The sequence below is a fragment of the Limulus polyphemus genome, unplaced genomic scaffold, assembly GCF_000517525.1.
Source record: "Limulus polyphemus unplaced genomic scaffold, Limulus_polyphemus-2.1.2 Scaffold1153, whole genome shotgun sequence".
NCBI classification, from domain to species: domain Eukaryota; kingdom Metazoa; phylum Arthropoda; class Merostomata; order Xiphosura; family Limulidae; genus Limulus; species Limulus polyphemus.
In genome coordinates, this window is record NW_013666763.1 from 200,259 (window position 1) to 216,464 (window position 16,206).

Genomic DNA, 16,206 nt, shown 5'->3' on the forward strand with positions numbered 1-16,206 from the left:
CAATACATTTGCAATCTCGATAACAAAACACACACTTTATATTACCGTCACTACCGCTCGCTTGACTCAATTATCTGTCTCTGTATCTATCTGCAAAATTGTATCTCCGCTTTATTTGCCTGGCTTATATACTAAAAAAGAGGGCGCCTGGAACAGACTAGAGTTGCCAGGAAAAGTCATGATCCTTCTAGAAACTCCAACGCACATGCTCCCAGAGTCGCGTGTCTTCCGCTGTCGTAACAAATGTTTTGACGTGGTGTTATATGGTGCACGCTAAAGACGTAAGGTAGCGCTTTAATTAATGTTGTGACGTGGTATTATATGGTACACGTTAAAGACGTAAGGTGGCGCTTTAATTAATGTTGTGACGTGGTATTATATGGTGCACATTAAAAACGTAAAATAGCGAGCACTTACATGAATTGAAGTTTTTATAGAAAGGTAACAATAACGTTATCATAACTTTGTCTGAGGTGACCATGTACAGAGTGGTAAACTTACCAGCATACGTGTTTCAGTTTTAAAAGATGGTAGTTGTCATGAGGATTTTATGTAAAGTGATTATTTCAGAAATAATATTTGATACAAGCGGTCTAAAAGATAGTATGCAAATAGTTTTAGTGTTTTTGGTCGTGAATGGATACATGTGAAAGAACAGATATACTGCTAAAACTTTGTTGCATCAAGGGCCTTGCGTGGTATTGTGGGTAATGTCTTGGGCTATGTATCGGAAGGTCTAAGGTTTGAGCCTGCAATATGCCGCTGAGCATGTACCAAACTTTCAGCTGTGGGTGTATTATAAAAGTGAAAATCACTCCCACCATTTGATTAAAGAGTAACTGTAAAGGTGGCACGAGGTCTGGCATGGCCCGGTGGTTAGGGCGCTTGATTTGCAGTCTGCATGTCGCGAGTTCGAATCGTCGTCACTGAAAATGCTCGCCCTTTCAGCTGTTAAGGGGGGGGGGGGAGAGATACAATGTGACGATCAATTCAACTATTCGTTGCTAAAAGAGCAGCCCAAGAGTTGGCGGTGGGTGGTGTTGACTAACTATTTTCCTTATAGTCTATCACTTCTAAATTAGTGACGGCTAGTGCGGATATCACTCGAGGAGCTTTGCGCGATATTCTAAACAAATAAAGAAGGCGGCAGGTACTGCTGATTATGCTCTCCCCCTGATCAACCATGCCTGAATCTTGGGGGTCTCTGACATGTTAAAGTTGAAAATATCAGGTGCCAAATTAATTACTCAACCTGTATGCATCATTAGCCGCAGCATAGCGGCTCATAGAAATGGCTCTAAGTTTTTCAAGTACAAACTTTTAGTTTATAACAGATATGACAGATATGAGATCTAATTACAGTTTTGGACTCAGGAGGTCAAACCATTTCAATTGATTTATTTGACCACGCCTAAGGTCTCATACATTAATTCAATCCTGCCTAAAATAATTTCAATTAGAGGGTAGTCATAAAATCGAATCGGGTATACGCGCGCCCCACACTTGGTATTTATGCACAAAAATATAGCTAATGAAAAGGAAAAAAAGGTCTCATAGATTAATTTACTCTAATCTTACCTAAAAGAATTTCAAGTGCCGCGGCTATTGAGAACTCCCTCTTGTTAATTTTAATTTTCTACCATTGCAAGCTATTTGCTTGATTCAAAAATTAGAACCAACTCGGCAATGAGTAAAGCTATTTTCGTACACTTTACTTGTAAATATCAGAGTGTATTGTTTCATTAGTTGGGTAGCCTCGCTGTTAGCGATATTTTCAGCGGTAAACCCTGTAATATCTCTCGAGGTTCAACCAGCTTAGGAGACTTAGTTTAATGTTAAATCCATATACTAAACTAACAACACGTAATAATTTCTATGTCAAAAGTATAATAACAATAAATATTAAAACTAAATATATATTTTAACCAGTACTGAAAGTAACATTAAAGAAATAATAAAGTAAATCGTACTGACGGATAACACAAAAACTTATTGTATAAAAAATTGAATTATAAAAAAAAAAGACAGAGTACTTTGCGTATACTGAGCAGATATACGGAGTATAATAACGGAAAACTTGGTTGGGGCTATCCATCTCATTCTGAACCCGTCAAATTAAACATAAACATTTAAACACGTGGAACCGAACGGCTATTTAAATTTGAGGGTCATATGAGTTTTAACCTTTACTTCCTGTTCGCCGTCTGTCTGTTTATCTGTTCTTATGATAACTTAAAGAAAAAGGTGATGAATCGTGCTCAACAAAGGCGATTTGGAAACGACCTTTACCGCAAACACAGTTAGAATTATAGATGATAATCGTTATCTGAGACATAAATCAGCATCTCTACCAAACACCACCACGCCGTTTGAGTTCGCGTTTTTATTTTTAAGATTACTGTTTATTTTTCCCAACTGAATCAAAAAACAAATCAGTAAAGTCGAGCGTAATTTATTCAGCTTCGAACTGCAACGGAAAACTACAAGGTATGAATTAAGGGATCCTAAAGAAAGAGAGATATTTTTAAACTGTTATATCATTACAGTACCAGACAATAGCCCATAAATATAAATAGCTGCCTTCAGTGATATTAACATACTTATATCTGGCTGTCCAGCCACTAGTCTAAAATCCGTCCGTCCGTTACTCTATACACCCGTCTGTCTCCGCGTGCTGGTTTTCTACCATTATCCCTACACCCAGAGGACGCTTTACAGGAAATTACACTTCTCGATTGGTATCATTAGATCAAGTTTTATGTAAAAAATGTTACTTTTTTCTCTCCAATATTTCTAGAATATAATACTTTAAAAACTCTTAATTCTTAAAGGATCAATTTTATGCCCTATTGACTAAAATGTCTTCAGCCATTCTATCAGTGACTTTCTTTTGTGGCACGAAAAAACTATTGTTATTATTCCATTAGAGTATTAATATACGTTGTTTCTCACTCACTATAACGTTATTCAACTCAGTTTCTCCAAAACTCACCGTTCAACAATGAAAACTTATTGTTCAACAATGAACGGAATACACCTATTATTAATAAGAATAAAAGGTTATATCATTTTTACCATTCATTGTTAACCATTCTACCAAATCCCTAACCAAAGGGTTATGAAAACTTTCCATTTTGCAGTCACTTCATGCAGATCTAAGGCGTTTTACTAGCCCTAACCATCTTCCACCATTAGTGTAATATGCATGGTCTTTGCTCTTTGATGGAGAGTAGCTGATGTATTACTACCTCAAGCTTGTAACAGTTTTCTACAGGCCGTTAAAACTATGAGGCGACTAACAAGTTCCACTTGCTTGTGCAAAACATAATTCAGAATTTTTTTTAAAGCAAAATTACAGAACACGTTCTATGCTATTACTGATCGAAGTATCTTGTGCTTGATTAGACACAAAAACAACAACAACAAAAAAAACTTCGACTCTAAATGATTGGTCATTCTCCTCTTCATCTCTGTCCAAAGAACTATTGCTATGTCTCCTGCTGGCTATTCTGTAATAATAATTATTATTACTATGTAATAACCAGTTTGAGGGTTCTTTAATTATTACCTTCACTCCACTGTGTGTCTATCATGCACGAGTGTGTGCGCCAGAAGAACTTTTTCTAAAATTATATGATTCAGTTTAAAGTGATATGGAAACGAGTCCTTTAAGTTGTGGTGAGAGCAACTGAAAAGATGTTTTGTATCTTCAGGACGAAGTATTTAGTGGAAAGGCTTAATGTCAAATACTGCATAATATAAATTCCCAATCTCATTAAGCTATGATGATGGTACTGAAGAGGTCAAGGTTTGCATCTCTGGGATAAGATATTATTAGCAATTAATGTTTTGATATGACTCCAATAGTCTAGGTTAAGTTTTCTTCTTAGAGTGCGTGGCCTAATGATCAGTGTGTCGGACTGAGAGTCTCGGTTTGAGATTGTGATGCTAACAAAGATACTTTTAGGCACGTTCAGTTTGGGTGGGCGTGTCAGTTAATCTCGTTATTCGGTTAAGGATAGCTGATTCAGGTGGCGGGTCCTGCCGACTGTTTGTCTTCTCTCTGGTTTGCAGTCCGAATGTATGGGCAGCTATATCTGAATCACAGGGGTTTCTTGACTTAGCCATTTAGCCCACTGTGAGCATAAAGTGTCGTTCAGGTGAACCAACAAACACGCAACTTGTTAACACCCTATGGAATTCGTTGCTCTACTCAGCGAGCGATATTTTTGTTATTACAAAACATTAAAGGTAAAAATACTGTTCAAAAATAATTCTTGACTGGTTTTGTAACAACATTAATAATAGAACGTTGTTTTAACATCTGAAAGGCGAATATAGTATCAAACAAAAAAAAGTTTTTTTTGTCCTAATAAATCGATTACAACTTCATAAGTCAAACTTTATATATTTTTTCCTTAGTTAACCATATCAAGACATTTTTATCGGTTTTCCCATAACTAATTAATAACGCTTTACAATTTGCCGACCCATGTCTAACAAGAGATGTCTTATCTGTATTAGTTGAAAGTTTCACGTCTTTTTCGGCAAGATTTAAAAAGACTTGTTCGTTAACCATAGCACGCATGTTTGAGATCAATGTCCAGCTGTTTCACGTGCTGGTTGATAATGTGAGTAAAATTAATTAACTTTGCTTTAATCAGAACGCCGTGTCTTTGTGAGTGCATATAGCTCTTAATTCTCCGATTACGTTGCTTCACTATGAAGTCAACAATTAGACCGTAACTCTATGATAGAATGACGTCATATAATGGTTATCCAATCAAAAATGAGAAAGTTCCAATAGGAGAAACCTAGGGTTAATAGGTATTTGAAGAATAATATGATCTAGCCTATCAAGTTTCCTTAAGTGCTGCAAAAAGAAAAAAAAAAGTCATTTTGCAACGAGAGAATAAAGATTTTTCTTCTGAGCGGAGTTGTATTTTATTACTTTCTGGTACATACGAAGCACCGCTCTCTCGCGCCCAAATTGTGGAGCTGTAAGAGTTGATTGATAAAGGACATGAAACTAAAACTAAACAGTCTAGCTACAAACACGCATATATAAGATTTGAAATTTATATTTGAACAATTGTTTTTTCTTTCTTTTTCCGTATAAATTTATTTAAATACATAAATGAAAAGCAAAACCGTGTTGTCAAGTGAAGAATCTTCTAACATATAAAATGACTCGTTTTATTACAGAAAATAAAGTTGTTTTATTTCTTCAGATTAGTCTTTAAATTTTAAACAATTTCACAACAATTTTCCCACGCTTTTCAATTTGATCTCATTTCTAGTGCCATTTGAAAATACCGTTGGGCCTTATCAAGTAAAGGACACACACAGAAGTCTACAGATCATGCCGCACGTTAAAATAGACTTCCCTTATTTGATGTTTTTAGGTTTCGTTTTTAGAATTCAATAAAAGACAAGTTTTGACTGTGTTAAATAAGGACAGATTTTCAACAAGTGTTGTTTATTTCAGATATTTAATGTTGTGACAATAATTTTTGTTTGTAGTCAAAAATTCTAATAAATATTATTTTTTATGGTAGAAGAACACATTATCCTGACATCTAGATCCCGACAGTTTTGACAGAATAATTTTTATTTGAATTTTGTGATGATTTGTGTCAAAGTCAAAAGTAAGGTTATGCAACGCACGTTTTTTTTGTTGTTGTTGTTGTCTCAGAGTAACGACAGTTCTGACACGAGAAAGATTTATGGTACCAACACTTACGTTTAGAGACCAGGTTAAAAGTGGGGTTGCACTTAGAAGATATCGATTTTGGTGGGAATTATGAACATTATAAATATTTCTGGAACTTTATCTACGTTTCCAGATTGTTTGAAAGAACAAAGTTTTTTATGCTTTTACAGATAAATCTGTAATCGTTTATGCCTCGAATCTGTAAACAAACAAAACATGTTGTGTATTTTTAGATAAGCATAAATATTTATTTTTATAAACTTATGTCCCTGCTTTTTAGATAGGGCGTTTTTCTCGGCTGTGTTGAGAGCAACCCTCACCAGGTGGCTCACTCAACAACATCAATATTTAGTTGTTAGCTTGACTATAATTAGTCACCTTTTATTTTCTAGAGTAAGTTAAAATAAGGAGTAAGACCCACCCAAGCGAATCTGCCTAAATAACATACTAGTTGGTAGGTTTAGTTAATCATTACTTTTCGGGATGACGCTGGCTTGAACTAAAAGTGTAAAGTTAGGGCGGTGCTTTTTCTACGTTTATCAAGTATCATGGGATCTTGGGTGGATCTACGTTCACTAAATCTCTATCTATCTGTCCATCTAGCTTTCTGCTTGTCTGTCCGTCAGTCCATCCACCCATCTATCTAATGGGAGTTGAAAAGCTAATAATCTCTTAGGATTTGGTGTATAACGTGATTGCTGTTTGCGAAATAAAAGCAGCATTTACTGTTTACATCAATTTAATTAATTTGAATAATCTTACAAGTCAAAAAGTATATGTGGTTTCTTTTTCGCTAATAAATTAAGAATGTTTCTCTTCTAAAGATTAATTTTTCACCGTTTAATTTATTTTTATTTAAGAAATATCAGCTTTCCAAACAGGTTACGAAGAGTTGCTGCGGATCTATATCCGTCAGCTTATCTGCAAGACGTGCCAAACTCATGAATCACGCCGGCTATTTCTCCGGAAGGGATTAGTGCTAACGCTTGCCGGTGGTTGAGCGGGGCTACGTGCTAACTGAGGAAGGACGTGCTTTGGTGAACACTGTGAATACCAACTCAAGAAGAATAAGGGATAATTTTCTTTCATTGCCTATAAGAGTCCGAATTTCTCTTGTGGCTACGAATGGAATATTGCACCTAAGTATGGCTGATCCTAGTAAAAAGGGTTGACTATTATATTTCTTTCTTCTTACCCCATTCATTCCGCTAGCCGAGCGTGGCCGGTCTTTAGCGTGCCGAATTGTAGATCTGCGGGTCCAACTTTCACGTCCCGTTACTGTAAAAAAAAATAATAACAAAAAATAGAAGAAATATATATATATATATGTATGTATATCGCGCTTAACACATTGGGGCTGTGGGCGCGTTATAAGGGTGACGATAAAATCCAACTATTCATCTGACAAATGTAGCCCAAAAGTTAGTGATTTACGCTGTTGACTAGCTGCCTTTCTTATAGTCTTATCAGTTGATAATTAGGGACGGCTAGTGCAGATAACATTTGAGTAGCTTTGTGCAAATATCCGAAAAGTAATAAACAAACCTTGTTATTTATTCTATGCTTAACAAGCAAGACACTAAACATTCGGTCATTCCTCTAAATGACCATTATTAACCCTTCCATAATTCTTGTGTATTACGAAAGTGTTTCATTGTTATAATTTACGGCATATACTGGCAAAATGTTGACCATTTCCGTATTTCCATTTCATTATTACGATTAGAAAGTCAGTAGGTTTTGAATAACACGCATTAAATACATATATTTTGTATTGATATTTATGACTGATGTCAGCCAAGTACATTGAGGTATGCTGCTCACATTCCAATACTGAATTTAAAGACAACGAAAGAAATCTTAGGAACACTTTGCTAACTAGCTCGGAATCTATGATTCAGCACTGGTCCTAAGTCATTGGAGTAGCATAAACATCCCGAAAAAAATAATATTGATCTGACAACAAAACCACGATCATTTTCTGATCTGCTAATAAAAATACGACCATTTCCTGACTTAACAATTGAAACACCATATTTTACTGATCTGTTGATATATACATGACAATGTTTCTGACCTATTAGCCCCCCAGTGGCACAACGGTATGTCTGCGGACTTACAACGCTAGAAACCGAGTTTCGATACCCGTGGTAGGCACAGATAGCCCATTGTGTAGCTTTGTGTATAATTTTGTTGATATAAACATGACAGTGTTTCTGGCCTATCAATAGAAGTATCATGTTTTACTGATCTGTTTATATAAATATGACAATGTTTCTGACGTATCAATTGAAACAACATTTTTTATTGATCTGTTGGTATAAACATGACAATGTTTCTGACCTTTCAACAGAAATATCATATTTTACTGATCTGTTATTGTAAACATGACAATGTTTCTGATCTATCAATAGAAATATCATATTTTACTGATCTGTTATTGTAAACATGACAATGTTTCTGACCTATGAATAGAAATATCATGTTTTACTGATCTGTTATTGTAAACATGACAATGTTTCTGACCTATCAATAGAAATACCATGTTTTACTGATCTGTTATTGTAAACATGACAATTTGAAAATCTTGAATACTAGCGTAAGTACCCGGCTTCGCTCGGGTTATTAGGTTGATTTATCCAAGATAACTGTGTCAGCGTGTGTATGCTGAACCATTTTAGCATAAAAGTATAACCTGTATACTTTTGTTGCTCCTTTACGGGATGTGGCCTATTTATAAAGGTAACCTTCCCTCTGACTTATCCTCCGATTTTAAACTTAAATAATAAAAACAAACATCTTTAATTTACGGAGCCTCTAAATTAGAAAACAACAAATATTCTTTTCAGTTTTGTAGTTTATGCAATTCATTTTATACTTTCAGCACTTAGCCTCTTAACAACAATATTAGGTTATACTTTTATTGGTAAGCAACACGATATAAAAGCCATTGTTGAAACGAATTGTTACCAAAACACACTGGCTTTTCTATATATATTAGAAGTTGTTATATAAGAACCACTTATATGGTTTTTCGCTAGCTTGTCTCATTAAAAAGATGCACAGACGCACGTGGTGTCTGTCGATAATTTCTATATGTAATATAAGAAAATACACCATTAACTAATGTTTGATACAGTTATTGAGACAGTATAGATTCTGTATGACCAAATTATTCATCCCATTGCGATGTTGAGAAAAACAGTGTTCACTGATTTGGTAACCAAAACTAAAATGCCATTCATAAATTAAAAATGCTTACTGAATGTTATTAAGAAAAACTACAGTCATTAATAGATGGCTAAGAAAGTGTTAATCTCAACTAGAAAGCAGAATAACCCGAAGTCAACTTTCGAATCAAACAGGGTGAAGCTGCATAAAACTCCTTTGGCTAATACTCTGTATCGGTTGGGGAGGTTAGTCCTAACGATGCTCGAAACTGTAAATCTAAACTGTGGGTTCTTTAGGTGTTGTGAGCATTTAAGCTTTAATTTTACAGTAAAGAAACACTTTAGAAAACCTTACCCCTGTAGAACAGTTTTTTTAGCATTGTCGTACAGTAGTACAGAAAATCTAAACAAATAAGATTTTGCATATATTAGTTTATTCGCTTTTCAACATCTACTTGTAAAATTTTATAAGAACTAGCTTCATAATATACTGTAACTGTTAAAAATATTAAGGCGTTTGTTTGATTTTAGGTATCCTAGTAGATGGCGCTAGTTTGTCGAAAACGTTTCTCGGAAAATAATGATTGCTAAGATTAGACGTTCAGTAGTTCATACTTGACAATTTTGTTTTACTACAATGGTAAAAATAAGTTCGTTGAACAATATATAAGCTCAAAGATAGTGTACAGCTTTCCAAGTAACAAATAATGTATACAGTAATATAAAAATTCTACGTAAACCTGCACATTTTGTTGTGTCTTCGAAGAATAGAATTGAGTACGAAAAGAATCTGCACCCCTGAATTTTTTACTAATCGAACTTCTTTTCTAACAAAGTTACAAAAGTTTAAATACTTTTGACTTCGATTTAGTACTTTAGTTGTAATTAGGGTCAGAAACGAATATATATATATATATATACCCAGAGCCGTCACTAACGATCTATGGACCCAGATTTAGCAGAAGCTATTTCGGTTGTGTAACTACATTTAGTAGCCACTTTTCGCGAAAGAACAATTTTATCAGTTAAAAAAAATCAAACTATGATTTTGTAAGACAGTCTGCTACTAAATGTTTTTATATTAATAAAAATCTTCTTTCTTTTTTTTTCAAAAACGTTGGCAAAGATTCTAGAAGAATTCATCTTTTCCCTTAAAAGTATTAACTAAATTATATAGGTAAAAAGAATGTAGCAATTTTAGTACAAATAGCTGCTGACTTGTATTCCCAAGTTCTAGAGTAACGTTGAGGTAATCAATTATAAAACGTAATAAGAAATATCTTCACATTTTGTTTACAGTACAGATAACGAGTTTGAATATTATTTTGAACCATAGTCTAATGGAGTCGTTATTGTCGTTTTAGCGCAAAGCTACACAATAGGTTATCTGTTCTCTGTCCATCGTGAGGGAATCGAAACCCAGATTTTAGCATCTTAAATTCGTAAACGTACCGCTGACCCTTCGGGGGACACCTAAGAGAGGCTTATAATGTATACTGTTGATAAAACACGATAGTTAGAGTAACGTTACTTTGTTGCTTAACACTATCGTAACCATGGGAATGCGGGGAGGCAGTAAGTGGGTCATCTGTACCCTTATTTTCTGAGGTTTATTTTTCAGTTCATTATTCACATTTAATAGAAAGTACAGTTTAATACTGACTTAAGAATTTTCTTTAATGAAATGGCTAACGCATTCCTCACCTTCTCATAGCGTTGTTTGAGTGCATTTGCCTCAAAAATTGAACTGGTTCTTTAGGGGCTCTTTATACGTTGTCCCTCTCTTCTCAAAATGTTGATTACTGATTTTTGTTGCTGTTGTTAAATAAGGCTTTTGAGGTTTTGAAAATGCGATGCTGAAATAAGCTCGCATTCCATTTTCTGTGTGTATGCCCATTTTATATGTGTTCTTTGAAGAAGAAATAATTGCAATATTTGACTGAACTTATATGTAACCGGTAGACTGACGAGACTATATATATACAGTACATATATAGTTCACGTTGCCAGGCGATCACATTTTCTCATAAAAAGATAATTAGTATTTTCATTAGCAGTATTCTAATTAGTACGTTATTTTGAGTGAGATTAAAAGTATTTTTCTTGATACCCAACATTTAGTAATAAAGGTTAGATGAGAATGCCCCTGGAATATCAGAATTCTTTCGTTTTTTGTGTGTTTGTTTTTCCGTAACGTTAACTGAAGTCGATAGCGTGATAAGCTGGTTACTGGAAATATTAACTTGTCGTTGACCAAAAGATAGAATGGTGATTGATGGCCTGTTTGAGTTAACACTCTTAATTTGTGAAAGAAGATGGAAATTAGTAGAGTATAAAATAGTCCTGTAATATCTTTCTATTGATTTTCCTTAAATACATCAAAGGTCAGTTAATCCTCTTTATTGATATTATAGATCAAAGGTCAGAATATTTTGGCGTCTGCATGTTTGATTCAGTGATAAAGTGTGTAATATAATAATTATCTGGACGAAAATAGTTCATTGGCTTTGACTTGTCAGTTATTCCTGGTCATGTGGACAGTAACTTTAGCCTATTTATCTTGACCCGCAGTTCTTATATTGGAGAATAAAAGACTAAAACGAAACATATGATTAACAAATTTGACCAGTACATGCTCGAGTTTCCTGTTATTCCTGTAAAAGTACAGGAAACTTAACAAATTTCATAGCTTGTTCATGAATAGCGTCTGATTTATATGGCAGTTAGGGAAAAGAATCTGACTGTAGAGTGTTCGAAACAAATGTATTTCTTTAACACTAAAAGTTCAAAGACGATCGTTCTTTTTAAGAGACAACTCTATACGCTTTAGACAACTTATAACTTGTTCCACATTTATAGAGAAATATTTAATTTTAGTTCAGGTTGTTATGAATTAAACAATATTCTTTATATCAAGTTAACATGGACTGAACCGTATTATTTAACTATAGGTCAAGTTAACATGGATTAAACTGTATTCTTTAATTTAAGTCAAGTTAACATGGATTAAACTGTATTCTTTAATTTAAGTCAAGTTAACATTGATTAAACTCTATTTGTTTTAACTTGAGGCTAAGCTAACATTAATTAAACTTTATTTGTTTTAACTTGAGGCTAAGTTAACATTGATTAAACTGTATTTGTTTTAACTTTAGGGTAAGCTAACATTGATTAAACTGTATTTGTTTTAACTTTAGGCTAAGCTAACATGGATTAAACTGTATTTGTTTTAACTTTAGGTTAAGCTAACATGGATTAAACTGTATTTGTTTTAACTTTAGGTTAAGCTAACATTGATTAAACTCTATTTGTTTTAACTTGAGGCTAAGCTAACATTAATTAAACTGTATTTGTTTTAACTTGAGGCTAAGCTAACATTGATTAAACTGTATTTGTTTTAACTTTAGGGTAAGCTAACATTGATTAAACTGTATTTGTTTTAACTTTAGGCTAAGCTAACATGGATTAAACTGTATTTGTTTTAACTTTAGGTTGAGCTAACATGGATTAAACTGTATTTGTTTTAACTTTAGGTTAAGCTAACATGGATTAAACTGTATTTGTTTTAACTTTAGGTTAAGCTAACATGGATTAAACTGTATTTGTTTTAACTTTAGGGTAAGCTAACATTGATTAAACTGTATTTGTTTTAACTTTAGGCTAAGCTAACATGGATTAAACTGTATTTGTTTTAACTTTAGGTTAAGCTAACATGGATTAAACTGTATTTGTTTTAACTTTAGGGTAAGCTAACATTGATTAAACTGTATTTGTTTTAACTTTAGGCTAAGCTAACATGGATTAAACTGTATTTGTTTTAACACGGAGGTTAGACATTTATGAATTTTTAAAATATATCTCAGTTTCAAATTTTACATACGACTTCGTGTAACATGCTTGTAATTTCCACAATACGTGATATTCAATGGCTATAAGCAACAATCATGATCCCGGTGAGGTCCGGTTCTTTCTGTGAGTCCCGTCGTAAAAAATCACTTTCTTTAATGCTATGTGTATCTCAATCTCAGCAGGTCGTCACAATAGTCTGTAGTTTTGCTTAGTATGAGGTGGAAGTAGTAATGCATATAAAAATATGAAGAAGACGAAGGATGCATATGGCAAATGGAAATTCACGTTAGTCGTAAGAGAATTTTGTTAAAGAAAAACATCAAAGCATAAGGAATTTTTGGTATGGAAAGCATGCTTTATTCACGATATTCAAAAATGTAATTCTTTAGCTTTTTTAGAATGTTCACGTTATATTAGATATTCAGAAAGTAAAAAAAAATCTACTTGTAAAGCTTCAAAATTGTGCATGTTATATTACGTTGTATAAAGGGTAAATCAGACTTTATAAGAACGAATTGAATAGGCTAATGTAATCGCGTGTCGCCGCATACACGAACTGTTGCGTCATGGGCGAAATTTTTAGTACGTATATATATATTTGGTTTACGGCGAATTCATGACCCTTCCAGGTGCAATGGAACTATGGCTGGAAGAATATTTCACATTACTTTCCGTGGAGGAAAATTCGTATAGTAAGATTGATAAACGATGAAGAGCCATGGGACACAAGGAAGCCATCAATGTCCTAAATGGAAACGGAAGAACTTACTCTAGTAAAGAGTATTGCCCTAATATGTAAAATGCAAGTTACATTTACGAAAGAGAACCCTCCGACTCGAAAATCCATAGCAACGAAGATGGTATTATTGATAACATAATAAACAAGTATTTTTAAGTTGATGAAGGTTCAGAGACTTCCAGACACACCTCGAAATCAACAACTGTTTTCACGCACACGCACATACACACAAAAATATGTCAGAATAATCTAGACTCACAACAATCGCATTTAATCACATTGTTAAGTTTCCCGATGCAGCTCCAATGGGTTTTCGCGTCTTTGATCTGATTAAACGTGGTTCTTAAATCCGGCATTTACGTAGAGTCTTTGGAAAGTTTGTCAAAGTGTATGATCACACAATAACTTCATCTTCTTTCGCAGAAGTTTATTACAATGGAAACTGCATTGCCTGACAATAGTGCATAATTATGGCCATTAGAATGAGTACAGTCAGTAATCGACAGTGTTATTCCAGATGCAGCACAGGGCTTGAACATTGTTCTTACAAAATATGATTAATCCTCAATATATGAAACTTAACCAATAGATGCAATGAATAAATGATTGTTACAAATATTTGTGTATGTAAGAGATTCGAGGATTTATTTGGTAACTGGTGTTCAGATTAACAGAAAGATGGACACCATCAGAATGGCCAGACGAAAATGGAGTATAGGACCTGTATGAAAACCAAAGAACGGTGGAGTTTACACATAAACGAAACAATAAGCTTTTACTTTCTTTTCTTTTTTACAATAAGAAACCGCACAAAATGTACAAGAACTACTGGTTAGAACAACACTTAGAACAACGCTTAATCTAAAATATAAGGGTAAAGATACAACTTGATAACACTGCAGCAATCTTCAACAGACACTTGATTTTTCCCGGTTGGTTAGACCAAGATTACTTACAGGACTGCACTGCTCTAAAAGTGGTACGAAACTGTTGTTTACAAATAGTAACATCACAGACCTATTATCACAAAAATGACCACTATGTATTCCTATATGAAGTCAGGCTAACGACCCCAAAAGGTCGGTTTCCAAGTAGTGGTGAAAATATCCGTAAAGAATTACAGGTACTCACCACACACCTTTTGCAGGATCCGGCATCTCAGTGATGCAGAATAGAACTTTCTCCAAGTTAAATCTACCTCTTCACGTACTATTTAAATCGAACTTTCTCCAAGTTAAAGGTACCTCTTCACGTACTATTTAAATCGAACTTTCTCCAAGTTAAAGCTACCTCTTCACCTACTACTTAAATCAAACTTTCTCCTAGTTAAAGGTACCTCTTCACGTACTATTTAAGTGGAGTCACCAAGAAATATAAAGAAATAACGAAACTCGGTAACGGTTTCTAAAAAAACAAGAATCACTTCACTGTAATTCCTAAACGAATCGGTGCCGATTTCCGTTAAATACCAGCAGAATTTCGCCCTGTTTTCACAATACTATGGCCCAATAGACCAATGAAACACGAACTTAACCTAAAATTGGCGGCAAATAGGAAAGTTGGATATTTTTAAGAACATTTTTAAAACGGTCAATAATGGACTTGCAGACGACCAAGAATTTTAAATACAGTAATGAAGAAGTTGGTATGATATTAAGAATATTATACATTGAGACCAAATTAGTTGCTATAACTGCAGTTTATTTATGTTAATAATTATTTATTGGAGTAAATCTTACACAATAATAAAAGTTATTTGTTGAAACTGACGCATGCAGAACTTCTTTTCGTTACCTTTTGGATGAGACACAAAGAAACTTCTTCAACAACATGCTAGAAAGCAAGTTGTTTGTGGGTCAAGCAGTTATCTAGAATTGATATATATATATATATATATCAAAGGCAAATCCTTTAGGGTTCAATACAACAGCCTCTAGCTTAAAACCAATTGTTAAGATTGTAGTAATATTTCTGTCTCTGAACCTCTGCAACTTCGTTAAGAAATAAAAATCCGATTCCAAAAAGTGCATCCCATACGGGACAGCGGTAAGTTACGGACTTACAGCGCTAAAATCCGGAGTTCGATTCCACGTGGTAGACAGAGCAGGTAGCTCAATATGGCTTTGCTATGAAATAAACAAAGCACACAATGTTTCATCAAATATGCTTCAAAACTTAAAATAATTTGTTTTGTTGAATAATAGAACTTGGCTATGAAAACCTAACCACATATTTTGAGCTCTAGACACTTTCTCCCTATTTTTATCTATGTGTCAGCTTGATTTATTGGAAAATGCTCTGAGAACTTAAGCGTTTTAAATGCCTTTTTCTTTTTTCAGATGGGATCAACGAGGTTTTGGCGGAATGCCAACTCATTGTACGCCTGGTGACAGAGTCCATGTTGTTCAACAGCGCCACTGTGCGGTTAAATGACATGACCCAAACTGAATTCTTGTCACCGCTGTTTGATTATTTCATCGAAGGCCTCGCTGCTATCATACCAGCTCCTAAAGAGAACATATTCATTTTCAACGTACAGGTATGAATGGATTCTTAGGATATGCATATGAAGATCATACATACGTTATTGGTTGAATAACCAGTTCACATTTAGTTATACAATGGAGTGTTATTAGCTTATATCAAAATAAAAAAACTTAAAAAATAGGAGTAACATCTACAACTAATGACGAAATACAAGAAAGATCACCAAACAGGCTTAATGCTCAACTATC

The 16,206-nt window shown here is 34.1% G+C and overlaps 1 protein-coding gene across 1 annotated transcript in view; it reads left to right on the top strand.

Moving 5' to 3' along the window:
- LOC106462376 (protocadherin-like wing polarity protein stan) overlaps positions 1 to 16,206 on the top strand; it is a 210,089-nt gene that overhangs the window by 90,706 nt on the left and 103,177 nt on the right. Inside the window, exon 2 of the mRNA XM_022389630.1 lies at positions 15,811 to 16,010. Coding sequence (XP_022245338.1) covers positions 15,811 to 16,010 — 200 coding nt within the window. The remainder of the gene's footprint in view (positions 1 to 15,810; positions 16,011 to 16,206) is intronic.